The sequence below is a fragment of the Pestalotiopsis fici genome (assembly GCF_000516985.1).
Source record: "Pestalotiopsis fici W106-1 unplaced genomic scaffold PFICI_Scf_9, whole genome shotgun sequence".
Taxonomy (NCBI): Eukaryota; Fungi; Ascomycota; class Sordariomycetes; order Amphisphaeriales; family Sporocadaceae; genus Pestalotiopsis; species Pestalotiopsis fici.
Genome location: NW_006917099.1, coordinates 1,344,098 through 1,370,438, shown reverse-complemented (window position 1 = coordinate 1,370,438; position 26,341 = coordinate 1,344,098). Strand labels below are relative to the sequence as shown.

The 26,341-nt window shown below is 46.3% G+C and overlaps 7 protein-coding genes across 7 annotated transcripts; 2 read left to right on the top strand and 5 right to left on the bottom strand.

The window, feature by feature from the left end:
• Positions 1 to 1,156: 1,156 nt before the first annotated feature.
• PFICI_11818 (uncharacterized protein) lies at positions 1,157 to 5,871 on the bottom strand (the record flags this gene model as incomplete). The annotated part of the gene is made up of 7 exons (XM_007840399.1): positions 1,157 to 1,291; positions 1,365 to 1,471; positions 1,537 to 1,622; positions 1,693 to 4,502; positions 4,574 to 5,584; positions 5,656 to 5,668; positions 5,849 to 5,871. The coding sequence occupies 7 exons, from the start codon at positions 5,869 to 5,871 to the stop codon at positions 1,157 to 1,159; spliced, it is 4,185 nt and encodes a 1,394-aa protein (XP_007838590.1).
• Positions 5,872 to 6,753: 882 nt separating this feature from the next.
• PFICI_11817 (uncharacterized protein) lies at positions 6,754 to 8,353 on the bottom strand (the record flags this gene model as incomplete). Its single annotated transcript, XM_007840398.1, has 5 exons — positions 6,754 to 6,887; positions 7,115 to 7,247; positions 7,304 to 7,944; positions 8,034 to 8,097; positions 8,162 to 8,353. 5 exons carry the CDS (start codon positions 8,351 to 8,353, stop codon positions 6,754 to 6,756), a joined length of 1,164 nt encoding a protein of 387 aa, XP_007838589.1.
• A 963-nt stretch (positions 8,354 to 9,316) lies between these two features.
• PFICI_11816 (uncharacterized protein) lies at positions 9,317 to 11,451 on the top strand (the record flags this gene model as incomplete). The annotated part of the gene is made up of 6 exons (XM_007840397.1): positions 9,317 to 9,696; positions 9,744 to 9,823; positions 9,872 to 10,043; positions 10,103 to 11,058; positions 11,110 to 11,199; positions 11,252 to 11,451. The coding sequence occupies 6 exons, from the start codon at positions 9,317 to 9,319 to the stop codon at positions 11,449 to 11,451; spliced, it is 1,878 nt and encodes a 625-aa protein (XP_007838588.1).
• Positions 11,452 to 11,638: 187 nt separating this feature from the next.
• On the bottom strand, positions 11,639 to 12,790 carry PFICI_11815 (uncharacterized protein; the record flags this gene model as incomplete). The annotated part of the gene is made up of 1 exon (XM_007840396.1): positions 11,639 to 12,790. The coding sequence occupies one exon, from the start codon at positions 12,788 to 12,790 to the stop codon at positions 11,639 to 11,641; it is 1,152 nt and encodes a 383-aa protein (XP_007838587.1).
• Positions 12,791 to 13,689: 899 nt separating this feature from the next.
• PFICI_11814 (uncharacterized protein) lies at positions 13,690 to 14,976 on the bottom strand (the record flags this gene model as incomplete). The annotated part of the gene is made up of 3 exons (XM_007840395.1): positions 13,690 to 13,997; positions 14,059 to 14,245; positions 14,308 to 14,976. 3 exons carry the CDS (start codon positions 14,974 to 14,976, stop codon positions 13,690 to 13,692), a joined length of 1,164 nt encoding a protein of 387 aa, XP_007838586.1.
• A 1,142-nt stretch (positions 14,977 to 16,118) lies between these two features.
• PFICI_11813 (uncharacterized protein) lies at positions 16,119 to 20,897 on the top strand (the record flags this gene model as incomplete). Its single annotated transcript, XM_007840394.1, has 17 exons — positions 16,119 to 16,237; positions 16,307 to 16,390; positions 16,460 to 16,497; positions 16,545 to 16,752; positions 16,820 to 16,902; positions 16,970 to 17,030; positions 17,092 to 17,170; positions 17,238 to 17,666; positions 17,726 to 19,422; positions 19,475 to 19,730; positions 19,781 to 19,826; positions 19,883 to 20,043; positions 20,102 to 20,130; positions 20,199 to 20,393; positions 20,479 to 20,559; positions 20,619 to 20,668; positions 20,812 to 20,897. 17 exons carry the CDS (start codon positions 16,119 to 16,121, stop codon positions 20,895 to 20,897), a joined length of 3,702 nt encoding a protein of 1,233 aa, XP_007838585.1.
• A 534-nt stretch (positions 20,898 to 21,431) lies between these two features.
• Positions 21,432 to 23,461, bottom strand: PFICI_11812 (uncharacterized protein; the record flags this gene model as incomplete). The annotated part of the gene is made up of 2 exons (XM_007840393.1): positions 21,432 to 22,680; positions 22,731 to 23,461. 2 exons carry the CDS (start codon positions 23,459 to 23,461, stop codon positions 21,432 to 21,434), a joined length of 1,980 nt encoding a protein of 659 aa, XP_007838584.1.
• Positions 23,462 to 26,341: the final 2,880 nt, after the last annotated feature.

Here is a 26,341-nt window from a genome sequence, read left to right as displayed (position 1 = left end):
AATGCAGACATTGTGTGTCAGATGGAAGATAACGAATCCCATACACCAGGGTGTGCTTGGGCACACAGATCAACGCCATGGCATCCAGATAGATGTTCAGGGCTCCGAGGGACTAGCCGGGGCCACCCAAATAAGCCTACACCGCGTCAAAACTAAGGTGCAAGCAACGTGGATCGATATATTACACGATTTACACCCAAATTAGACCAGTTTCGACTCCAATATCAACAATCTGGGACCAGTTACCTAAATGCCGACACAAATATAACAGCCAAGCTAGCGCGGCGAAGGTATGCGTACCGGACTAGCGACTACAGTCACTCCTGTCTCGGTCGTCCCATTTCAACGTAGCATCAGTCGCTCGATCCACAGAAAGCTAGTTGAGATGCTGCTCTTGCTCTTTACATTGCTGACTCTCCCGCAACAGAAATCCTCGAACGCTCAATGGGCCACGCTCAATACGGGATCGGCCAATCCATTCTGAAACAGCATGATGCGCGCACACCACATTCATGTTGATTCCAGATGGAATCCCAGTAACTAGCTCAGGGACTCTTGGTAATATACTCGCTACGATCCCGAGATTGCTGCCCAGTTTTCACCTTTTGGCGACACCAATTTTAAACTTCAAGCACTGGGACCGAGTGATGCCTTCCTAGGATGATCACCTTGTTAAATGATGGCCTAAGGACGATCACACTTTCTGATCAGTCGTCAGCACGAATATATAAACCAGGACCTATTCGACATGTGTAGACCGTCTCTGCAATTACACTTTCAATCCCCAATTACCGCGAACATATCACTTTTACTTAATGTGCTTCAATCCTAAGTGATGCAGTTTTTAACACTCACCGACTGCGGGGGGACATTCATTCTCGAAGGTGTCCCTGAGAGCTGGGCACACAAGAGGCTGAATACTTCACATCTGAGCCCAAAAGTGATTCATCATGTCCCATATATGAGATACAGGCTATGAGAAAGGGCAGTTTTTCAATTGTATGATGAGTTTGTTAGAAGAGCCCAGAGCTTGATAATGTGAAAGCGCCCACTACAGTAACGTCGGGCATGTCCGTACACAATGCAGGATTTGGATTAATCGGATACTCGCACCAACATATTCTCTCCCTATGTACGCAAATAGTCCTAATATCGATCAATCGGATGAGCTTGCCCGAGATTGCCTCACTAGAGCAGAGAAAATTGACTCGGGGTCCCTTAATAAGGTCGAGGGTTTGTCGAACTCGACAATTGCTCCGCCCTCAAGAACTAGAATTTTATCGTAATTGATCTGGATGTTGGCACCAATCTGTCAGTTGTGCAATTTCGCCCCTACAAAATATTCATACAGCGGGGAATCTTACAACAGTCTCTATCTTATGAGCAATAGCAATGACGGTACTGCCCCGGAAGGCTGAGTTCATCACCTCGTGAGCCAAGGCGGCAGTTTGCGCGTCGACGGAAGCTGTGGCTGTCGATAAGATTAAATCGTAAGCTGCATGATTCAACAACGTAGAAAGAAAAAGAGCCACAAACCTTCGTCTATTATAACAATATTCCTCTTGCCAACCATGGCTCTCGCCATCGCAAGGATCTGTGTTTGTCCAACAGACAAGCGTCGACTACAAATTAACGATATTAGTACCATTGATGGTATTGTTAGGCGCAGGCTCTGATGAGCTTTGTACTAACCTCCCGTCGGCGAAGTGATAATCAAGTGGGCTGTCGCAGTCGTCAATCCCAAGAATCTCAACCAGCCTGCACTTCGAGACAATGTCTAGAAGGCTTTCATCAGATTTTCTCTGCAAGGGGTCCAGATTCATCTTCAGGCTTCCAGAAAAGACGACGGGCTCTTGAGGAATAAGCGCAATCTTTGCCCGCAATTCCGTTGCCGATACGTCTCGGTAGAGGTCCTTGCCATCAATGAGGATTCGACCACCTGGTAGGACTGCATCTCTGTCTAGTGCCATCAAGAGCGCCAGCATCAAGGAGGATTTTCCTGCCCCGGTCCGCCCTATCACCCCAACTCGTTCACCTGGTGCGATGTGGCAGTTCAAATTACGCAGGCAGAGATCACCTCCTGGGCGATAAGCAGCACTGAACCGGTCAAAGGTGATAGAAGGCCTTTTGGGCCAGGCACTAGGAAATTGGGACGGCGTGTCGCAAGAGTCAGACTCTTCCTCGCGAGGATTGTCAACATATGACAAGATCCGGTCGAGCGAGCACAGATCTGCTTCCAGGTTGGCTAAGGTCTGTACAACTGCACCAAGCGCTTGTGTTATCTCCACGCAAAAGGTTAGGACTAAACCAAGAGTGCTGGAGGAGACATGCAATTTAAGAAGTAAAATCGCAGTCATAGCTTGTGCCACACCTGACAAGCACTGAACGCGTAAGGTGAGCCATATGTCCAGGCAGAGGAATGGTACCCAAATACTGATCTGTTGGTTCACCTTTGAACGAATGAGTCGCTTGAAATGTTCAGTCTGGCCGTGCGCTCGAATGATGCTAGCAGCAGAACCTAGTTCGACAGCCATAGCGAGGACCGAACTCCGCGCATCATTGTCTAGCCTGCGTAACTGGCGAGCAGCTCTCCTGTACACTGACTGGATGAAATGAAACATAAGGGCCAAGGGACCCATATAAAGGAGACTTATAGATGAAGTGGTCAGAACCACAACAAGGCTTGCCGCCACAGTGACGCTCAGCATGACTATCCTGATGAAGCCGCCGCCCACAGGTCCGTCAATGTTGTTGACGTCGTTCGTGAAACGGTTGACAATCTGGCCGAGAGGCGAATCGTCGAAGAAAGTGAGCTTACTGCGCAGCACTCCTTTTGTGAGCTGGTCGTGCAGGGACTGCGATGCTGGCATCAAGCAAGCCAAGAAGACAACCATGATGAGAGTCGCAGTGACTAAAGACATCGAAATGCCGGTAAGGGTGTATGTCAATAACCCACTGGCTGCGTCGACCATTTCAAAATCTTGTGCTACTTGCTGAAGACAATAAACAGAACGAACATTGAGCAGGGTAATGACCACTGCCAATATGAGCGTCAGAGGCCATCCCCAGACCTTTCCTGTCCGTAGAAAGGTCCAGTAGGTATGAAATGATATGCCTTTGTCATCGATCTCGTCGGGCTGTGCCACAGAAGCCACGTCTCGGGGAAGTAATGGCGTTATTTCCGTAGCATTCGTTTGAGCATAAACCCTCACGGGAAGCCGCCCGACCAGGACCTCGGTTGAGATCGGAACAGTTTCAGTCAGGATTCTTCCAACCCGAAGTGGCTCAGTTGGCGACTCAGCCCGATGGCTATTAGGCACCTCCTCTTCAGCCGAAAGAGTGCCGAGACTGCCCTGTCCCGCTGTGGGCGAGCACAGTTTTATAGTCTCTGCTTCAATAGTATACACAACGTCAGCTATTGCAATCAAAGACATACTGAAGGTCGAAACAACACGAGTTGAACCTCTTAGGATACCTCGAGGTCCTAAAATATTGTTGACGATACTGCGCTGTACTTTGGCGTCAAGGGCTGCCAAAGGATCGTCCAGAACAACCAAGGGTCGTTGCGAATACACGGCCCTTGCGATGGCTACGCGGCTCTGTTGGCCTCCCGAGAGGATAGATACAGTACCACCCAGCATGGTTGCGTCGCCCTTTGGGAGCCGTGAGAAGTCCGGGGTGAGACAGGCCGCGTCGACCACTTTCCTGTACCAGACAGGGTCATAAACACGACCGAAGGTGATGTTCTCGCGAATCGTTCGGCTTATCAACACAGGGCGCTGAGAGGCATAGGCGATCTGACCGTTCACCAGAACGGAGCCAGCGCGTGTTTGAATTTCACCTAATATGACACGCAGTATGCTCGTTTTCCCAGATCCAACAGGGCCCGTGATGACCGTGAGCTTTCCTGTCTCTGCGATCATTGTTGAGTTTCGAAGAAGCGTCTTCGTGTAGCCACCCTCACGAATTGGTATGTCGAGATCCACAGCATTAATACTAGCAGACCAAGCGACTGACAAGTCGGATAATGAATGTTGTTCTGAATCGTTGTCTAGTTCAGTGGTACTGAGGAAAACACTAACTCGGTCATACGAGATGACACCAGCTTGATAGAAGATGACCATCCGCGGCAGCATTGACATAGCCTGGCTCACGAAGCCGAAGAGGACCAAGGCTGGAAACACCACGGTGCTTGTAAGACCCAGACCGATGACTATACGAGATATAAATGCTGTGCTGATGAATGCTACCGGCAGTAATGTGGTAAGGAAAACAATGACGGCGTTGGCGAGTGACATCTTGGCTAATGCCCCCATCTCCAGAGCCCGGGCATTTCTGATGTTATCCTCAAAAAGTCGCTCCCAGCCATACAATTTTACGTGTCTGGCGTAGGAAAGAACTTCTTTCACAAGGGATACTCGAGAATCCTTTGCCAGCATAATTTGACGCATTCGCTTCGACACTAAACTCATGCTGGCAATGGTCATCGGAACAAACAGAATCTGAAGTGGAATGCACGATTAACACACCTAAGAATAATTTCGAGACGAAAGCTCTAGGAAGCAAGACCTACCGATACACCGAGACCTGCCATTATGCTCTTCCAACCCAGCAGGAGCGTTAATCCGCCTAAGCCACCAAGGAACTGGAGTGGCATAACCCAGGTTCCATGAATATGTTCGGTCAAGTTATAGACGGCCATGGCATCAACCTCGATCAGAACAGATGCCTCCGACTTTTCATGATCGCCGGCGCTCGAACTTTGGCTCATTGATCGGCTGATGATTTGGTCGCAAATCAGCGTCGTGAGAGCTGAGCGAATCCTCATACCCAGGATGCGGGTCAAAAGCAGAGAATGCGAGTAGCATGTAGTCTGCAATATGCCTGCCACAAATGTGGTCATGATGCTGATAAGGCTGCGCTCCTCAAGCACCCATCGTACAAGAAAAGGCTGAATAATTGAGAGAATTATATACACAGCAGCAAGACCGCCACTCACCCAAATCTCAAAGGGAAATCTGCAGCAGATAAGCACGAAGAGATTCTGGGGAAGGGGTTTGGGCCACACTCTCGAAGCTTTCAATAAGTTCGGGATTTCTGCTAGAGACTGCGATACACTTAAGAAGTCGTCAACCTGCCAAACGTGCGGAGTTTGGAGAACATCGCGGCTGGCCTTTTTCAGTACATTGTTCAACCAGGCCAGGGTTAGGTATGAAAGAAGTGAAGAAGGCCGGCTTAGCGGATGGGTCTTTCCATTGATCTCGTCCTCTGCCACCGGATATCCAGCCATGGAGAGGCCAATCAATCCATCGCTGAAGAAAAGGACTGGTACCAATCCATTCACAAAGAGAGGTCCGGATACCAAATCGGGATAAAAGACCACCCAGAGCAGGCCGGTAGAGAAGCTATATAGCACTCGCAACGTAAGTATGCCACCAGTTGAAACAAGGCACAGTCCGGGAACAGTCCCAGCGAAAACAATCGTGAGCTTGCGCATGTCGTCCAGACGTTGCGTCGAATCCCACCGCCACATATTGTCGACCAAGAGCCATACAGACGTGGCAGCAATAAGGAAGGAGGGAATCTGAAACGAATGTTAGGTCTCAAAACTCTCAACTATGACGAGTTCGTCATAAGACGAAATTGGGAACTGACAATACTGAGCGTCCTATACCAAAAGGGCACCATCCGTACAGGTTTATTGTTATAATTTTTCCATGTCTGATATAATACACAAAGAGCGTATATCGTCGCCAAGCTGAACTGAGAGAGTCTACAGTGAGTGAGTCAATAGAGTTTGCGAGGTCGATCGCTCAATCATGTCAATCAAGCAAGCAATGGTACTCACAGTGAGACACTTGCCCAAGCCATGGCGAGCGATGGATAGGTTGGGGGGGGGCCGACGCGGTATGGTAGAGCAGAGATCGGCTGCGGCGAGATATCGACCGCTATGCAGAAACAGTCCAAGAGAGATCGGGATAAGGGGTACAGTAAGTGCTAGTGGGTAAGTGCTTATAGGATCCTGGGTGCTGCTTGACCGGTCAGGTAATGAATGTTGGAGTAGACTAGACGCCTCTAAAATAGCGAGCAGTAAGTGAATGGTCAGAAAGGGCAAACGACTCTGAAATTCAACAGTCTCTCGCTCTTATCAACTCAATAACTGACGAATTGATTCAGCTCAGTGTAATTATCGTAGAGAATGGCGACTTTCACCAAGTCTGTAGCCCATGCTCGAGCGTTTGCCGCCCACGACCACTCTATTACCCAATGTGGTAATCAGCTCCGCACTCTCAGCACATCGATCCCTTGCCAGTGCACGCGCTTACTAGCGGTCTCAAGACTCCCAGTTGGCAAAGGAAACAGAATTCCACGTCGTTCTCAGAAAACCGCTGGCCTGTATATGGCAGAAGTATATCGAGAATGCCACAATCGGTTACTTCAAAGATTACACCTTTGATCTGAACAATTGATAATCAGATTATGCAAGAGCGACATGTGAAATTGTCGTACTGACGTAGTCAGTACCCACCGCAGATCACCTGCGTGGATATATAGTCGCTCTCCAGCATCTCTCTTCTGTAGACTAGAGATCAACTCAGACAACTTTCAATGCCTCCTCTATCATCTCGTCAGCCTACAACGGCATGAGACGAGTAACTTAGATCAATTAATCACATAAGCAACGCCCATGGTAGACCAGTTTAAGCTCCAATATAAAAGCACCACATTGATCAACAATCCGGAACCGCCCATCTAGATACCGACACAGATATAATAACCGAGCCATATGTTGCAAGTAGAACCAGCTTGGGGATTCCAGGCAATAATGTTGGCAGTAGATACCCCGGTCTTAGTTGAAACGACACTGCATGTGTCACCCGAGACGACTGTATAACACTTTTGTTAGCACGCGGATTCCTGTTTGCAGCAGGTACGGGATCTTTGGTCTTGCCTTGATAGAATTTCTTGCAGTTTGTAACCATATCTGGCATGGCGGGCGTCGGCGTGGCGACTCCGTTGCCAGTGGTCGTGGTGGTTGTGCGGAGTGTAGTCGACGTCGTTGTCGTTGGCGACCCGATGGTGTGTACACACACGTAGACGCTCGCCCACATACCCGAGCAGTCTGCGCCCACACCAGAGTTGAGCGCGTACAGCTGGGCCAGCGTAAGACCTGTAGAACTGAGCACGGCACTGCAGCTTGTGCCAGGCTGGACAAAAAAGAACTTGTCACAGTTGCTCACCATGCCCTTGGAGGAAAAAGTCAGTCGCTACAGACTAGGTCAGGTATCGTGGATTGACTTACTGGCTGGGTCGGCGTTGGTGTTGAGACACCGTTCCCGGGTGTAGTGGTGGTGGTAGGAGGAATACTCGTTGTTGTTGAAGTCGTCGTCACTTGCCCTCCTCCGATGACTCCAACACAAACATAGACGGACGCCCACATGCCTGAGCAGTCTGCACCCACGCCCGAGTTATAGGCGTAGAGGTCTGCGAGCGTGATGGAGTTTGCCGCGAGTACGGCGCTGCAGGAAGTTCCCGGGCTCACAAAATAAAACTTTTGGCAGTTGCTCACCATACCCGGCTGCGTGGGAGTGGGCGTGGTGACGCCGTTGCCGGGGGTCGTGGTCGTGGTCGTTGTGGCCGATGTGGTCGGATTTGGAGTTGTAGTCTCTCCTATGATGCCGACGCAAACATACACCTCGGCCCATAGGCCTGTACAGTCTGCCAACACATCAGTGTTCCAGGCATAGAGCTGCGCAATGGTAATGCCATTGGTATCCAGGACTGCTTTGCAGGAGCTGCCCTTGGGAACAAAGTAGAACTTGTTGCAGTTGCTGGTCAAGCCGCCCATTGTTGGTGTTGGCGTGGATACGCCATTGCCAGTAGTTGTAGGGGCAGCAGTGGTTGTTGTTTTCGATGTGGTTGGAGTTTCCGGTGGTACGCCCCCTGATCAGCTTAGTACTTGTCACTCAAGAGTCAAGGTCCCATTGTATGTAGGATATAAAGACAAGATTCTTCCAGAGTTTCGGACTTACAATTCTGTTCAACACAGTAGGATTGACCAACTACAATGGCGCAGGCACTTGCAAGCGAAGGGTTCTACATCAAGCATATGAACGTTAGCAAAATGGTCAGATACACGATAAGCCTGGGGTGATCTTACATATGTGAACAGTTGCGAAAGCTCAAGTCCATACGTGTTGGATATCCCTTGGCAAGTGTCGCCTGTTGAAGCAATCATCCAAAGTGTACAGTCTTGAATCGTGTCAGAAGATGCCGCCGTTGGGGGGTCGACTGTGTAGCCCCAAGTAGCCCCAACGAGCACGATGCTTGCCAGAAATGTTTGGAAGAACATCTTGAATCATTCACAGGGTGTCACACTCGCATAATGCGGAATTCATCCTAAACACACCCAAGGCAATAGCGTTTCATCAGTATTTATCTATATGGTGTGACTCCATATAGGACTCTATTGTCGGCGTTGCCCGCTTGACTATCACCCACGCGGCGTTTCTCGCTTGTTCTTCTGATGCTTAACGCACGATCCTACACCCAAGGTTGTATCAATAGATGTCAGCACTATCATACTTTGACCCTGTTTATCTGCTCAAAACAATATTTGATTGTCGACAGTCATTGGTAGCACTCGTGTAAGAGTTTCTGGACCCATACCATTGGATCAGGCTAGGACGCGGATAGTTGAGATCATGTGGTGAATAATTCATGTCGCTTGGAAGCCGATAATAGTCTTGGCAAATCATGAAAAGCATTAGAAGGAACATTAATCATCAGAAGAACGAAAAGAAGGCTGCTGACGCCAAGGCCATAACATACGATGGCACAGATATCATTTCGCGAAGTTCTCGTGCAGCGATGGACTTCAAGTCACGATGCTTATTTCACTTTACGGGTGTCTGGACACTTTCCAAATCCGGCGGACAGTGCTTACGGTTAGTGCTCGCACTGCTGGTTACCAGATCATATCATAAGACTAGTGCTGATGCGCCGCGTCTTGGCAGCAACTTCAACTGGGGGAGGGGTTCATTGATTCCTAAATCAATTATATGCATTAATCGTATATCACCCTAGGCCCTTGCTAGAACGCAGGTGACCGCTCAGGTACCGTCAGGAACCAAGCATGCGGTTGAATCAAAGTGATTACTTCCGTGGTACACAAGATTGAACATAAGGATAATTTCGTTTCACTATACATTTCGCCCTTTCAAATGAAATACGTGACAGAATAACGGCAACTCTTGTGCAGATTTTGAAAATCTGGTCGAGCTAACCACATGCCACGCATTGCTCCATTTCCACAATGTTGAGCTTGATTCTCCTGTTATTGGCGACTCTGAGCCACGCTCAGGTCCAACTGCTCAATGTTTCGGCCAACGATGGTACATCATCAACCTGTATCACGGTGCTGAATTCACAAGTCACCTGTGACAACAATCTTGTGAGGGCTGGAGACACAATTCAAGGAAACCCGGTCTTTGGAACGCCGCTGTTTCTGACGTCTGCTCAACTCGCTAGTCTGTGTACGACCTCCTGCTCGTCGTCGCTCTCTGGATGGGAAAGGAGGGTAGCTGGAGCTTGTGGTGCAACGCTGTACGACCAGCCTGACGGTGGAAAAGCAGCACCGGCTGCTTTGGTTCAAAACTATATTGAACTATTCGACTCGCTCTGTCTAAAGAATAGGTAGGAAGCATTTGAGAACCTTGACGACAGGTAACTAATTTCTCAAGTGCTGGTCAATATTGCAATGATGTTATCGGCAAAGCGCTGGCTGTGGACCCGTCCAACGGCATGGTCACTGGAACTCCTGGTAAGCTCACCAATGCCAGCACGAGGATTCGAAACTCACCATGAATAGCCTCTACTATATTATGCGATGATTGCTATTTGTCCCTGGTCTCTACCCAGTTGGCAATGCCCATGGCGTCTACTAGCATTCTCGCTGATGACTTCAAATTCTTGACTTCTTCCTGCAGCAAAACGGGGTGGACTCTATCCTCGCCACCTACTGCAACGACCTTTACGACCCGGTAAGTGTAACGCAAAAGCCAAAGAGTTCAATCGATGACAATATTCTGATGACGAAAAGCCCAACGGTATCGCCACCGGCAGCCGCGAATTGCTCAGGGGAGTGGCACACCATCACAGCCTCCGATACATGCACCGGTATCTCTCTGGCAGAGGGCATCAGTACCGATGATCTCGCCCGGTCTAATACAATACCTTCGTTTTGCTACAATTTCCCAACGTCGGGCGACTTGTGCATCCCTTCGGACCGGAAATGCCAACCGTACTTGGTCAAATCGACCGATACATGCTATTCCTTGCAGAAACAGTTTGGCATACAATACGCGCAGCTTATATCCTGGAACCCAACCTTGGGACCCAAATGTAACAATATTGATAGCATCGTCGGCTACGTGATATGTGCCACGACTCCGGGCGGCGGCTGGGTGAACCCAAATCCGCAGCCGTCGATGACCACGACCTGGAGTACCGGAACGCCGCTTTGGACGGCTTCGCTCACGCCCATGAGCGCGTACCCGTCGGCAACGTACGTGGCCAACACGACGGCCGCGCCCTATGCCACCGACACTCGCATGGACTGCATAACGTACATTACATCGCCAATTCTGACCAATTATACCGGCAATGGTACGACAAGCCTGGCATGCGAAGATGTAGCATCGCAGTACGGCATCAGCACGTCGGACTTTGTCGACTGGAACCCGTCCCTCAACTCTTCTGATCCGTGCACCATGGCTGTAGATACCCAATACTGTGCTCAGACGTATGCAAAGGTGTCACAGAACATTGTCGGCGCATGCACAGAACTAGATATTGTGCCGGCTGGGTACGACTGTGCTGGATTTGCCAGTTCACTCGGCCTCGAGTTGGATCGATTCAAGCTCTGGAACCCCGAACTCGACAGTGACTGCTCAAACTTTAAAGTTGGTACCCAATATTGTGTTGCCGTTGCCCATTACAAACAACCCGGTATTATCTCGACTTGCAACAAATTTGCCACGCCCAACAACACCAACTGTAGGTATTCTTGACTCTAACTGTTGGGGATATATCTAAGTGGCATTTTAGGGGCACTTAACCCGTGCCAAATATTGGAAACGGAATTTGGCCTTGGCCATGCCCGCTTCGTGGCATGGAACCCGGCAGTTCTGAACAACTGTGAGTTGCATTGGTGTTCTGTTCTAGCATAATGATCTAACGAATACTTTAGGCACGGGATTATATCAAGGCTATGATTACTGCGTATCCATTCCCAACTTTACGCCCGTGTATACAACTACGACTTCTGCTACAGTCGCTGCACTTGTGGCGCAGGCAACTACCGCGTCCAGTTTGACCGACACGAGTACTTCAAATGTGGTATCCTCCACAACCTCTTTGCCCAGGAGCACCTCGACAACGGTCGCGTAGATTCACTGGCTATGACCAACCGAGCGGCTCCTATAATTAGTACAAAATGTGAAGAGTACTGTCTGAGACTAATGTCGGGTATTGAACTGGTTGTGTGCATTGGGTTCATGTCATCTAGTCACAATGAAAACTTGTCCTCAACGAACCAAAATTGTAATTACAAAGTAGTCAAAACCACTCTCTAGTACTAGTCGCGTTTCAATAGTTCCAATGCTTCGACCAAACCTCGCGCTTCAGCAATGTCTTGCGCAGTATGGCCTAGACCATCTTTCAATTTCTTGTCTGCGCCTCTCTCCAGCAGGTAGGCCATAGCCTCATGATTGCCCTTTGCAGCAGCAGCATGAAGAGCCGTCTTGGTTTCGGAGATGGGCATGGGCCCAGTTCCGGCTGCGTAATCCCGCTCAGCTCGATCTCTTGGGTCGCTGCCCAGAATATCATCAGAGCGAAGATGATTTACATCAAGGTTATGATCCAGAAGATATCTGAGCATCTCCACGCCGCCAGCGTTTCTGGCCTCGACGGCCTGAATCACCATATCGTCGGTGAGGGGTAGGGGAAACCTTGCACGTAGATACTCGACCAGCTCAGGCTGGCTGGTGGTGACTGCGGCGCGGAGTAGTGCTTCGCCATAGATGGGATTCGAGTACAAGTCCACACCTCCGTTCTGTAGAGCTTCAAACAAGGCAATGCCGTATGCTGCATCCTCGCTGCACGCGGCCTGGCCGAGGTACTCTGGCGACGCCTGCAACCATCCTGCGTTGATTAGAGGGACCAATAGGCATTCGGGGACTCGATGGCGTGTCGAGAATGGCGAAATGTGCATCTTGAACACGCACTGCTGTTCATCCGGCGGGAGGGGCAAGGTTGCATCGTAGGTGAGCTCCTTGGCCAGGTTCAGATTATTAATGCTAATTGCCGTTATGATCAAGGCTTGGCGGAAGAGCGCAGAGCCCATGATCTCTGAGCCGGGCAGCGACTGCAAGTCCTCCAGTCTGGCCGATTCCGAGGTAGCCGCAAGAAAAATGGAAAGGAGTTGGTCAACTTGACTTTGGTTAGCCGTGGCCTGATCATCCAAAAAATGAACCTTACCATGAACGATATCGGGCAGGGGCGCGGACTCGCAGAGTTTGATACAAGCCGCAACGGGCCCAAAGTCGCCCTTCCAGAACAGCTCGCCGAGGATGCGGTCGCCTAGCTCGTTGTCGTCTAGATGCAGGGCTCCGTCATGTCCGAGGTGGGCGAGACATGCCTGCAAGGCGTCCCTGGTGGAAAGATCCCCTTTCAGAACCGCCAAGGCCGCCTGACGGTAGCACATTGCCTGTGGGCTTGAGGACTCCATGCTAGCGGGGATGTTGTTCGCGTTTGCTGTAGTGGTTCTTTCTTTGGGTCGTCGATATCAGTGAAGTCAGATGCGAAAGTGACAAAGTTTGAGATTGGTCCCAAAAGTTCCTTTGCTGAGCTTAATAAAATCGTATACAATCAGGAGATTATCCAGTCAATGTCAGCCGCCAAATGTAACAGCGATATATTTATCTGATGTCAGCCGCCACTTGTGACGGTAAAGTATTGATCATGTGCAGCAGAAATCGTATAAACACCTCTTATTAATGCACTCCCATTTCACAATTCACTTAGGCAGTATTGCTTACGCAAGGATTATAGTAGATGCATATTATGCGCAACCACAAATCCTTGTTCAGGTGAACAGAACTTTTACCTTGACCCAAAATAGACGAACAACTTCACTGCTTCACAGATGCGGCATAACTCTTGGTCAGAGTCTCCGAATGCGATATGTTTTCCGAAATTCGTCGGCTAGGATACATTTTTCTTACTAATTTTAATTAAAAACTTAAAAAGAATAAACTCTTTTTTTTTTCATAAAAAGAAAAGAGAAAAAAAGAAAAGAAAAAGAAAAAGAGGGAAAAAGAGGGAAAAAGAGGGAAAAAGAGGAAAAAAGAGATTAAATTGAAGAGAATTAAAATAGAATTTAAAAAAGAAAAACAGTTTGTATCGGTAAAAATGGCTTATTTCACAGACAATCGGAACACTTGCACAACTACAGAGATGTAATGAGACCCCTTGGAGCGTAATTGATTATGTCCTGGATTATTATTCATACTCTGAATAACTTCAACGGCAAGCTGCTATCTATCAGGGTTGTTCTGTCGCTTGACATTTATCATCCCCCGCAGCGCAGCGACATTTGCCATGGTATTGCCGGCTGACCAAAGCTCTTTATCCAAACCAATCATCGTCAGGTCGCTCGTAGTTGACATTCGAGGAGCAAGTGTCTCTCTTGTGAGGACCAGGGAGTTCATCGACAGGTAAGTAATTTGCATCTCTCTTTGATAACTTCCTGATTACTGTTTGTGTGTCGAAATCGATTTCGTATTGGTCGGTGGGCTTGGCGGCATCGATCGAGACCAACATTGTTGGGGCCAACGGACCTCCAGCGTCTTTTCTTGCCTTGAGCCTCGGCCATTCCTTGGTACCCCAGATGAACTGATACTTGAACAGTCTCTGTGGTCTCATAGTCATGACATCTGGAGTAGGTCGTCAGTGATTAGTTCCTTGTATCCACAACCATCCGCGGCAGATACTCACAGACAACACCTCCACATTGACTCGCCATGGCCTCGGACATGTTCTCAAAGTATTGGAACTGTTCGCCATTGATTTCCAAAAAGTTCAACCAACTACCCTTGACATACACTTCCCAAAAGTTATATTGTGTGGGGTCGTCAGCTTGTTGGTTTGACCCAGTAACCGAGTTCTTGCCTGAAAACAGATTCTGTTCAATGCATTAGACATTCTCCACATGGGTGCTACGAATGTAAGATATTGTACACGTACCCATATGGTGTAGTACCCTTTACCGCATGCCCAATCTGTTGCAATCTTGGAAAGTCCTGGATGCTCATTGCCTCCAAGCAGTCTGCGGTCGAATTTCTCTTGGGGGTCTTCTAGCCAGCCAGGGACTGATGTATAAAATACACATTTTCCCAAAAGCTCTGGGCCTCTTTTGAGCAGCTTGCTTTCGAGATATGTCGTGCTCAGCTCTGCGATTGTACTTTTTACGGGTTCTCCATTCTGGCGCTTGAGACACCCGAGGCAACTGGCGGCTCTAAAGGCAGGATTGCTGGCATCCGATCCGGGAAAGCTACCAGGCGTGCGCTTGAAAAGGGCACCATAATGATCAAGATGGCTGGAATCGCCGACTGGGCCTCGGATGCCAAGGCCAGCTCGAACTGCAGGATCAGACCAGGAGAAATTTGCCTGGTAGTTGTCAAAGAAGACGTGATCTTCAGGGACTGTTGTTCTTCGTTGCAGCGGTTGCTTGTGTCCTTCACTGCCGAAACTTATGTCTCCTGTTGCTTTAACAACCGGAGACTTATTTCTTGGTCCCTTGATCTTTTGTCGAGCAGCATCTTGTCGACGTTGGGGAGGTCCAAAGTTCTTGCCCAACACCACTACGCAGGCCATGAAGAGGGCCAATGCCCTCAAGCACACAAGAGGCACCATTATGCTGGTTCAATGACGATGCACCAGCAGTGAGTAAAATTGACAGTCATGAACAGAAGGTCAAGAAAGGGCAAGAGTGCTAGCGAACTAGTGGGCTTTGTCAAGCAACTGAGGATGCTTTACATTTTCATATGACTTCAAATGGTTGCTCCATCTGAACCCGTCTACCCGGTATAAATTCTCGTTATTGCATCTGTGAAGGTGGACTCCTGCAAGGCCGTGAAAATTGCCTCGCTTTGCATATTTGGGACAGCTGACCCTTCATTCAGGTACATACGACAAGCGAGAACTGCGACTGTTACCTTATGATCTGAGAAATGAGTTACGGGGTACTCACGATTACACCAAGGAACTATTGAAAATCCTTCAATGCTACCGCACTTGGAACACGGTGTACCGATACTGTGTGGTCCAATTTATTGTCCCTGCAGCCCCTCGTCCCTGCAGAGCGGCGCAGCCTTTGCATCACGCGGTCAGCACCCTGATATGACCCTGACAATACTCCCATTGATCCTCGGCTCTGTATGCGTATATCGTATGATAAGGGGATTCGGGAAAAAATAGGTATGGGAATCAGACTCAGGTAAACACACCCCTGATGTGTTCTTGGCACGTCCCAAACAAATGATCTAGTATCTTGACGTTAGGCTCGCTTTCTTCTATGATGGGATTCCCAATCAGGCCGCCTTTCATTTTTCTTGACAATTTCTTTCGTGGCAACTTGGCTTGCCAACTAATTACGTTGCAAGATGGTTCGAAGACGCAGTGTCTTAATTGGCATCGCGAGTATACTCCTGCCTGGACTCTCTTATGCGCAACATCGAGACTCGCCAACTGTTTGGAATGCATCCATTAGCAGCAGCGAGCCAGCGGCATTTTCGTTGTTTCGACGGCTCGATAAGTCACGTTGCGATGCTGATAACAAATGTACGGGTGGCGAATGCTGCAATGGAAAATCGTGAGTACATGTCGTAAAGCTCGGAAGTGAAGTTCTGCATGCTAACGATAGTTGTTCGTCTTTAGTGGTTGGGTTAGTCTTGGTTGCTTTTAGTTTCCGCACCTTTTACCGTCTCGAGTGATGTGCTACTGACCGAATCGCCAATGTACCTAGTGTGGTCTAGACGACGAGCATTGTAACAAAGATGTATGCATCTCAAACTGCGACGCCAAGGCAGAATGCGGCGCCTGGGCCAAGGAACCAGGCAAAGAATGTCCGCTCCATGTCTGCTGCGGCAAATCAGGATTCTGCGGTACGACCGAGGTATGTCCAACATGCGCTTTTTCCCAGACTTTGAGGATTTCATCTTATGGTGATGTAGTCTTATTGCAGCACCGACTTGGGATGCCAGTCCAATTGCCCACAACCGCCATCGACTGGGTTGAGCAACGGCAACGTGACTAGCATTGTCATTGGGTAAGACCCGAGCGGAGTGATGATGCCTTCTGTTTACTTGATCAAGAATACAGGCTGATGTTGTACAAGCTATTATGAATCATGGGCACCATATCATCAAGGAAATTGTAAGTCATCACGTACTGTATTGTTTCTCTCGTGCTTATCAAACAAGGCCCCAAACGTCCACCAAGTTGGATCAAGACAGACTCCATCTCTCACTTGAACGTTGCTTTTGGCTACATTCAGCCCGAGACGTACGAGATTGCCCCGGACTTGTCAAGTGATGAAATCATGGACCAAATCATTCATCTGAAAGAAGATGCTCCAGGTTTGAAAATTTACATTTCGCTTGGAGGCTGGACTTACTCAGACAATGACACGTAGGTCGCGGCTCCACATGATCGCTGCCTAGGTCCTTGAGCTATAGTCAGACTGACGGATCTGCAGCGATACACAAGCAGTCTGGGGAGACCTAGCGAGCACCCCCATCAAACGTCAAAAGTTTATTTCGCAACTCGCAAATTTTATGTGTAAGTCTTTTTTTTTTTGTCGCTTTGGACGAGCGAAAAAAACGGCTCACAAGCATGCATCACATAGTACACTTTGGCTTTGATGGAGTAGACTTGGATTGGGAATATCCAGGTGCACCAGATCGCGGGTAAGAAGATGCTCTTTGCAGTCATGGTCCGTTCCGTTCAGGAGTAACTCCGTGCCTCCAGGGGTAAAGATCGAGATGTCGATAATTTCGTCGCCCTCGTGAAAGATATCAGAACATACTGGGACGCACAATCTATGGGAGTAAGTAGGATCACTTCCAGCCATCATGTGATATCTCGCAAGATGCTGACACGAACATTCAAAATAGTGGGGACTCACATTTACCGCTCCCACATCCTATTGGTACATGCGGTGGTTTGACATTGAGAATCTGGTCAAACATGTCGACTGGATAAATCTCATGACCTATGACCTTCACGGCAGTTGGGACTCGCCCGAAGACCAGATAGGCTCATATGTCTATGCACACACAAACCTAAGTGAGATCCAGGACGCCCTCAACCTGCTGTGGAGAAACAACGTGCCCGCAAACAAGGTCAACTTGGGCCTTGGCTTCTACGGGCGCTCATATACCCTTGAAGATCCTTCCTGCACTCTTCCAGGCTGCGCATTTAGCAGTGGAGGTCGCGCTGGCGCCTGCACGGGCGAGTCGGGAATCCTTTCATACAACGAAATCTCCCAAATCGCAGACTACAAAAAGGTCAAGCCCGTCAGGGATGACAAAGCTGCAGCCATGGTAATGTCAATCGTATTTCGGTGGCTTTAGAAGACTCACTGACTAACTCGGGGGCACAGTACTTTGCCTTTGATCAAGACCAATGGGTCTCGTACGATAACGCAGCAACAATCAAAGAGAAAGTCGACTTTGCCGACAAACAGGGGTTACTGGGCTTGTTTATATGGGCACTGGATCTTGACAATGATAATTATGATGCGCTCGCAGCAGTGCTAGATACTAGAGGGGGTCTCGGGACCTTTGGGCCGCAAAACGGAAAGGGGCCTGCCAATGACACGAAATGGCAGCCGTCAGTGGGTGGCTGTTACCTGGGAGAGTGTGCAAAAGATCCGTCCTGTGGTGGGGGTTACCAGAGCGTCGGGGACAAGGTTCGCTGCGACGACGAAAACGAGCACCGCTGGGTATGCTGCCCTCGAGGGAATGCTCCTGATGCTTCGACCTGTGAATGGAAAGCCTCGCTGGCATCCTGGGCAGGTGCTGCGTCTCCGCCTTGCACAAATCATTGCGATTCGGACCAGGTGACTATTGCCAAGAGCAAGTGGTTCATTGAAAAAGAAAATGATCAGGGAGACAAAAAGTGTTCGAGTGGTTTCGCAGTTTACTGCTGCAAAGCAAAAACAGACGCCAAAGAATCGTGCGGCATGATGAGCGACGAGTGTATCAGCATTGGAGACGATGGGAAGCCAAAAGGGGACGACCCCTGCTCCAAGGTCGGTCGCAAATTTGTCACATACTCCCAGGACACCTGTGCCGAGGGGTCTTGGCGACCCTGGTGTTGTGATGACTCCTTCGACAAGGGGTCGGAATGCAAATGGCAAGGCCCGGCTGGTGATGAATGGCCCTCTGAAGATTGCGAAAATGCGCGCCATTGCTCTTCGGGACAGGTACTCATTGGTGTGTCGAAAAAGGGAGGCGGCAGTGACTGCGCGCACAAGTACTATGCAAAGCCCCCGGCCAATCCAAACTGGGGCATTGGGCACCCGATGATGATGGAGCGTGCTCTCTGCTGTCCTGCGGGTGAGACAACCTTTGAGAAAAAGGCGCCGGTTCCGCTTGCCTGGCTGTTCCCAGACAAGGTTCCCGACAGCGACGTTCAGAACTGGGATCTCGAGATCGAAGCAGACGCCAGCGAGAATGAAGATCCAAACGAGAATGGGTTTGGTTGGGTCATCATGACTGGTCCCGACAAGGACATAACATCGCTCGACAAGCGTGACGGGTCACACTGGGAATTATTCGACTGCCCTGATAGAGAAACCATGGATGAGGGCGGCCGGTACACCGTTCGAGCTGTCTGTTCAGATGACACTGAAGATAGCAATTGCGATAGAATATTCCTAGGCCAGGTCGAGAGAACAGTCGTCGAGATGCCTCCCACATGTGGCATCGGTCGCCACGCCATGGCGGTGAGCATGGAGCCGGCAGAGGAGCAAGGTTTACCCCATTACCTGGTCAAGCGACTGGTCAAGAGAGGTAGTAACCTGAGCCAGCCGCCTCGCGTCTATGACTTTGTCTTTGACTATGACTTTTCCGTCTTGCACGGCAGATCCGACTCGGACGTCCAGATCCGCGTGGACTACTCGGACGACCCGCATTACTGGTCAGCATTCGTCAACCATGATCCAAACGTTCCTCCCGTCAAGCGCGACAACGTCCGGCGGTCGATGGAAGCAGAGGTCGAAAGAGACTTTGGAGGGTCATGGGTACGCTATACTAATCATCGCTATCGCAAAGAGCGCCGCGAAACGCCTGAACAGTATGCATCAACATGAAATTATTGAAAATCTTTGCTAACAAACAATTTCTAGCGAGATGGAGCACTTCAATAAACGGTACCACGGTGGCTCGGCCGCAACTTGGCGCAATGCAATGGCCATCTTGAACAATGAAGAGTTTGAACAGGAGATCACCTCACCTGTGCATCATGTCAAGGAAACTTTTCCTTTCTATCTATTCAACGAGAATCTCCAATGTACTCTTGGCGGTATTCCATTCGATGCATACTTTACCGTCTGGGCGGACCTTCATGTCGATATCCAGACGTCTGCTCAGCTGACGCTCATTGTGAGTCCCTACACCTGAATCTGGTCAGACTGGCAACTCACGCACGGCAGGGGCGACTAAATGATCTGAGCTCTTTCAAAGAATCTCACGTCCTATGTAGGTGGCAATTTCAATGCTTCATGGGAGTGATACTAACCAATGTATCTGTCAAGTTCGCAACAGAGGCTCAGTCCAAGCCGGGCTCCATATGCAGGCTCTTGCTCAGCTTCGCTTCTCGACAGGGCCTTTGGAGTTATTTGGAGCGGCCAACTTTGGAGCCGCTTTCAAGGTCCCAGGTATAGTGACTATTGGACCGAATCTTAGGGTCTTGGGGGTATGTTTTCTTAATACAAGGCATCAGCTGACAACGAAAAACTAACCAAACCTCACAGGAACTGACCGGAACCTTTACTGTTCATACGTAAGTCTGGTTGCGATTTCAGACCAAAGCGCTGTAAACAGTGACTAACATGATGACTACTAATCTAGTCAAGCGCATTATGAACTTCAAGTTTCGGATTGGGACTTTACACAGCGATATCCCAACGATGGCAACGACGTTGAGTCTGGGCTTACGGGTGGATCGCATATCGGTGATTCTCCCGGGCCCGGAGCTCAGCCTGGTAAAAATGACACCTCGTTCAGGGCAGATGTGGCCGCGTCGGGCGATTTGACGTTGAAAATGTGAGTATTTCTTGAAACGAGTCACCTGGGCTCATGAAACTGGGCCATTGGCATGCACTTTGAATCCAAAGCTGATTGTCTACAGAACACCGCTTGTCGAGTTTGGTATACGATGGGACCCAAAATTTAAAGTAGTACCAACTGCCGTTTCACTCCAGCTATACACGTAAGCAAGCCGTTCGACACGCAACTTGGCGAGGAAAATCTGACATTTGAGATGAACAGTTACGCCACCCTTTACGGTAGAGCCGGAGTTGGTACTGATACAGCACCATGTAAGTCTCGTTATTGGTCGGCAATGTCGAGGATGGTTATCACCAACCCCAATAGGGGTTTAGGCTTGAAATAATCACCACCCAAGCTCGTCACGTCGCGGTAGAGGGGCTTGGTAATTTTGGCTGACCTTTTTTCTCACCAGATGCATGTTATGGTGCAGTGTGCGGAGTAGATCTTTTTGCAAAACTCGAAGGACCGTACGTCTTCCGATACACCCATTGGGATTGAAAATCTGAGAGTTGGGCTAATCAAAAGGCACAGCACTATTTTCGGCATCAATCCGAATCGCAGGAAGAGTTTTTACAAAAATGATGTAAGTTTGCCGTGTCTCTAAAGACGTTGTCCGAGGCCGAGCGCTGACTTTCTTGATGCGCAGATCCCCATTCGGCCGGAAGAATGTGTGGACTTGCAGGCTTTTACGGGACAATAGAGTTGCTGGGATTAGAGCAAACGAGTATGCAATCGTCAAAGGTGATGTGTTCGGGTCAGGTTGAATTGAGGAAGGAGATGGCAGATCTTGCGAAAGCTGCCGATATAATACGCGCTCTCTCCCGCCCATCCTTGGTTGAGATACTCATCCTGTGCCATGATGGTGCATCACAAGTCAGGCACTACAACCGGCTTCTCTTCTAGCAAGATGTGAACAAAGATTATAGTTCTTAAACCCAGATATAATTTCTCTTTTTACTCAGTAAGCAAAAGATCTTTCTGATAACCTCTTCTTCGCCACTTTCTGCCAAGTTCCAGCTAGCCATAGGTGCTCTACACTCCAGCCGTATCTCCATCCTTCTGCGCTTGTATCCAACTGTTCAAAATATTCAGATAATGAAGATAAATATCATCAGCCCCTCGAGTAGTCCGAAGACGCTCGGTAGATTCTTGTAGAAGATCCATAGCCTCCACATATCGGCCTTTGCTTCTCCATACCAATGCCAGATTAGCCATGTTGCGTAGCGCATCTTCATGATCCGGTTCCAGTACCTCCTTGTAAAGTTCCATTAGCTCCAACTGCATTTCTTCCGCTTCGTCATATCGCTCTTGATTCGCCAATGTCGAGGACAATAAATGCATGATGTGTAGCGTCTGTGGATGCTTGAATCCTAGTGCCTCCTTGGAAATTTCCATTGCCTTCACCTGCAGTTCTTTCGCTTCTTCAAATCGGTCCTGATGTGAAAACGTCGAACCTAGATCAGCCATGCTGCGTATCGTATCTGGATGATCTTGCCCCAATACCTCCTTGCGAAGCTTCAATAATTCCACCCGCAACTCTTCCGCTTCTTCGTGTCGATCTTGGTTCGCCAGCACCGTGGCGACATTGCTCATGTTTTTTAGCGTAAGTTGATCGTTGAAACCTAGTGACTCCTTGCGAGATTTCCACAATTCAGCCTCCAGCTGCTCTGAGTCCCTCCATCGCTTTTGGTCATAGTAAATGGACGCCAGTCTATCTATACTGTCCAGCGTCTCTGGATGTTCCCGCCCCAATCTCTCCGTGAGAGCTCGCACCAGTTCCACCTGTTCTTCTTCATTAAAATCTGACATGCCCTCAGATTCTTTGCTCGAAAGATCGTACTCAAGCGAGCGGGCGGCATTATTTTCGTTGGCTTCATTGGACTGTGCCTGTTCTTCGCCGTCCGACACAAGTTTGGGGAGGGCAAATAGTGAGATTTCTTCCAAATGAGCTGCTACATGCCGAAAATAACTTTGTTTCTGAAGACTTGTCAAACATAATCTGCAAGAAAACCACTCCGTGTCATCTTTTCCACGTTCACGCAACTCGCCCAGTAGGGAAATCTGACGCGTGGTCCAGCGGCCGATATGCTCATCAGACATGTGCAGAATGAAGGCTTCTTTGTCTTCAAAGGCTTGATCGCAGTCGCTACAGTCCCACTGTCGGTGGTGCACTTGCGATTCGTGGTAGGTCCAGTCGTATCTTGTGACAAATTGTCGGTTCGGATCTGAACAGCCCCCAATAGTGCATACGTATGGTCGCAAGTCTCTAAACACATGCCGCCTGTCTTCAATCAGCGAACTGTTAGATTATTGAAAGGTCAGCCAACTTACTTCCAGCCAACTCTATTCGATATCTTGTCAGTGCTCAAACTTATGTGACAGTAAGGGCATTCAATCGTGTTCTCTCCTTCTGCGGCCAAAGGAGCGTCAGGAATCCGGAGTTTGGAGCGTCCTGAGCCTCCAAGGACGGATGGTTCGTAGACTGTTCCAGCTTCTTCCTGGTTATTGCGGTCGCGCGATTCAGGGAATATCGCTGATCGCGCGGCTGTCGAGAATGTATGGGCAGTGGTCGGTGGCTTGAATGAATCTGCATCGGTCGTGTTAAGACCAATAGGATCAGTCTTTCGGAAGGGCTTTGGCGGTTCCATATCTAGTAGCTTCTCGGCATCGTCAAGATAAGGATGTGATTCCCAATACCACAGTTGCTTGCGTCTTTTGCTGTTTGCAGCGGCGAGCCGACGACATAAATCATCCATGTCGTGCAAGGATGCATCTTCTGCATTTTGTCTCTCCATGAGTTCGTCCATAGAAATACCGGGGTCATCAGGGGCTTCCTCGGCACTCTGTTGAGTCTCATGGTCATCCGCTGCTTCTTCTTCATCGGGATCCCCGCTGGGTTTCGTTCTCCAGAAATTAATCTTTTGCCTGACATGTTGATAATCTTGTTGGTATCCCGGCAGATTTCGATATGACCTGCGAGAGTGCAAATATCTCCCTTTCAATCTTGGCTTTTGAAGCAGGGTTTTCAGACGATAAAGTTCGTTGATGTTCTCAAAGGCCATTTTAAAGTTCATGGCAACGTCAGCCGAGGGAGGTTCATCAGTTCCTGACGACGAACTTGCACTGTCGCTATCCGAAGCCTCTAGGAATTCAAGTGACGAGGGTAATGGTATACATTATATCCAATATATATTTATATTATTTTTAAATCAGTTTTATATATTATATTTAATGATCCGGAAGAATACGGTTTAAAATTAGTTTTAAATTAGTTTTTTATTATTTTACAAATCTTTAGGCCGGTTTTTGCACCTAAAATGCGATTTTAGTGCAGTTTTAGTTTATTTTTTAAAAAAAGTATGCTTTTTTTAGGGCGATTCGCCTAAAAGGGCGCCGAAGCGGCGGCGGCAAACGGTAGCGGTAAAAGCAAGATTTTTACCTAAATTTAAAATTAGTTTAAATTCGATTTAAAAGCGTATTATAAATTTATTAAGAGAATTTAAATTTATACCGCTAAAAAAGGCGGCGAATTAAAGCGTATTTACGCCTTAAAAATGCTAAATATAACGGCCGCGCGGGAAGGAACTCGGGGTATATTAGGCATTATTTAATAAATTAATAAAAAATTAAACGATTATAAACTAAATAAAAAATAATTAATAATTAGTTATCGATTAAATTTATTTTCGCTAATAAATACGACGGGCTTTTTTAAAGGAGTTTTAAACGATAATTTATTATTAGGCGGAAAACCCTTTTATTCGCTTTCCTCCTAGCCCTTATTTTTATTTTAGTGCTTAATTTAGTTTTGGTTCTAATTTTAATTTTAGTTTTAGTTTTAATTTTGGTTCTAATTTTAATTTTAGTTTTAATTTTAGTATAAAAGGAAATTAGTTATAAATTAAACTAAAACTAAACTTTAAGCGTATTATTGCAATATTATAAGGAACGGGCATAAAAAAGGGTCCTACGATAACAAAATTATTATTATTAGCAGTAGTTATAAGCTAGCGTTAAAACTGCTCGGGATTACGAAAATAGCGTTATATAAAGATATTAATTTAAAACTAGTTTTAAAATAAATAAGAAATAAACTATTATATTTTTAATATTACGCTAATTCGGTATTACCTAATATATAATTAATAGATAATATTTTAGCAAAATCCCGTTTTGCAAAATATTATAATTAATTTATTACGACGATTATATATAATAATCGGTAATAAAAAAGGCTATTTTTAAAAAAATAAATAAAAAATAAATTAAAACTAAATAAAAAATATATTATTTTTTTAGGATTTATATTCGCAATAATTTTATTAGCCTAAATTAAAATTAATTTAAATTAAGCCCAATACTAAAAATATATTTAAAAAACTTACGTTCTTTTTTTAGGGGTTATATATAATTCGATTATTACGGCGATTATCCTATATATTAAATTAATTTTTAAATAATTTTAATTTATATTTAATCGGGTTTTATGCCTAAATTAATAATTTTACTATAAATAAAATATCGTTAATTTGCAGGTTTACGGCATTTTTAGAATCGACTAATCCGGTAGCATTATAAGCGTCGTCGTTTATATCCTCGATTTAAATAAAAGGATTAATTTTAATATACTTTAAAATTAGCCTTAGTATATATAGCATTTATATCGGTATTAGCGTAATTATTATTATTAGCATTTATATCGATATTAAAATAACTATTTTTATTAGCGTTTTATATATTATAGTTATTATCGTTATTTTGCTAATAATCGTAATTATTTTATATTAAATTAATTTTAAATTAGTTTTTATGCGTATTTAATACGTATTTAATTATTTATAAAGGCATTTTTAATTTAATCTCCCTTTATAGGTATATCGTTATTATTATAATTATTATTATTATACTAATAATCGTTTAAATTTATTTATAATATATTAGTTTTAAATTAGTTTTTATGCGTATTTAGCTATTTACGAAATCGATTTTATTAGCTAAATCGCTTTTTACGGGTATATCGCTGTTATTATAGCCGTTATAATAATAGTTGGTATGGTTTTAGTCGTTATTATTTTAGTTGTTATTATTTTATAATATATTAATTTTAAATTAATTTTAATACGTATTTAATAACCTACGATATTTAAAGCTGCCTAAGCCTTAGTATATACGGGCGGTGCGCTATTATTATTTTGTTAATATGCCGGCGGAGCATTATATTTATTTTTAGGTTTATCGTTTTTATTCGATTTTTATAATAAATTAATTTTAAATTAGTTTTAAAATAAATTTAAATTATATACCTTATTATTAACTAATTTATTTGCGTTAATATATATTTAAACGATATTTAGTTAAAAAATAATTTTAAATTAGACTTTATATATACCGGATTATTAGGGAAAAGGAAATTATCGATATAAATGCTTTAATAACTATTATTCTCCTTTTCTTTGTCGTCGTCCTAGCCGCCTTTATCCTCGAACGGGTCCTCGTGGCTTACGCTATTAGTATAGTCGTTATTACTATCGCTATTAAGCAAAAAGCCGATATCGCTAATATTAAATCCGTATTTTAATTTAATTTTAGCCTATTTTTAATTAGCTTATTATTTATTTTAAATTTAATTTTGTATTAATTTAAAAGGTTAAATGCGTATATAAAAGAAACCGAAAAAAATATATTATATTAGCCGTCGATATAAACGAAAAAATCGCTTTATAATTATAAGGGATAAGGCTCGAATTCGGGATTACCTTATAATTAATATAATACGGGATATGCGCGCGCGCGTTATACGCAAAAAAGGAGGAAAAGGGGGAAAAAAGGGGGGAAAAGGAAAAATTATAAAATATAAGCGGTTTAATAATTTATTTATTATTTTAAATATATTTAGGTTAATTTTATTAAAACTAATTTAAAATCAATTTTCGTTTATTTCG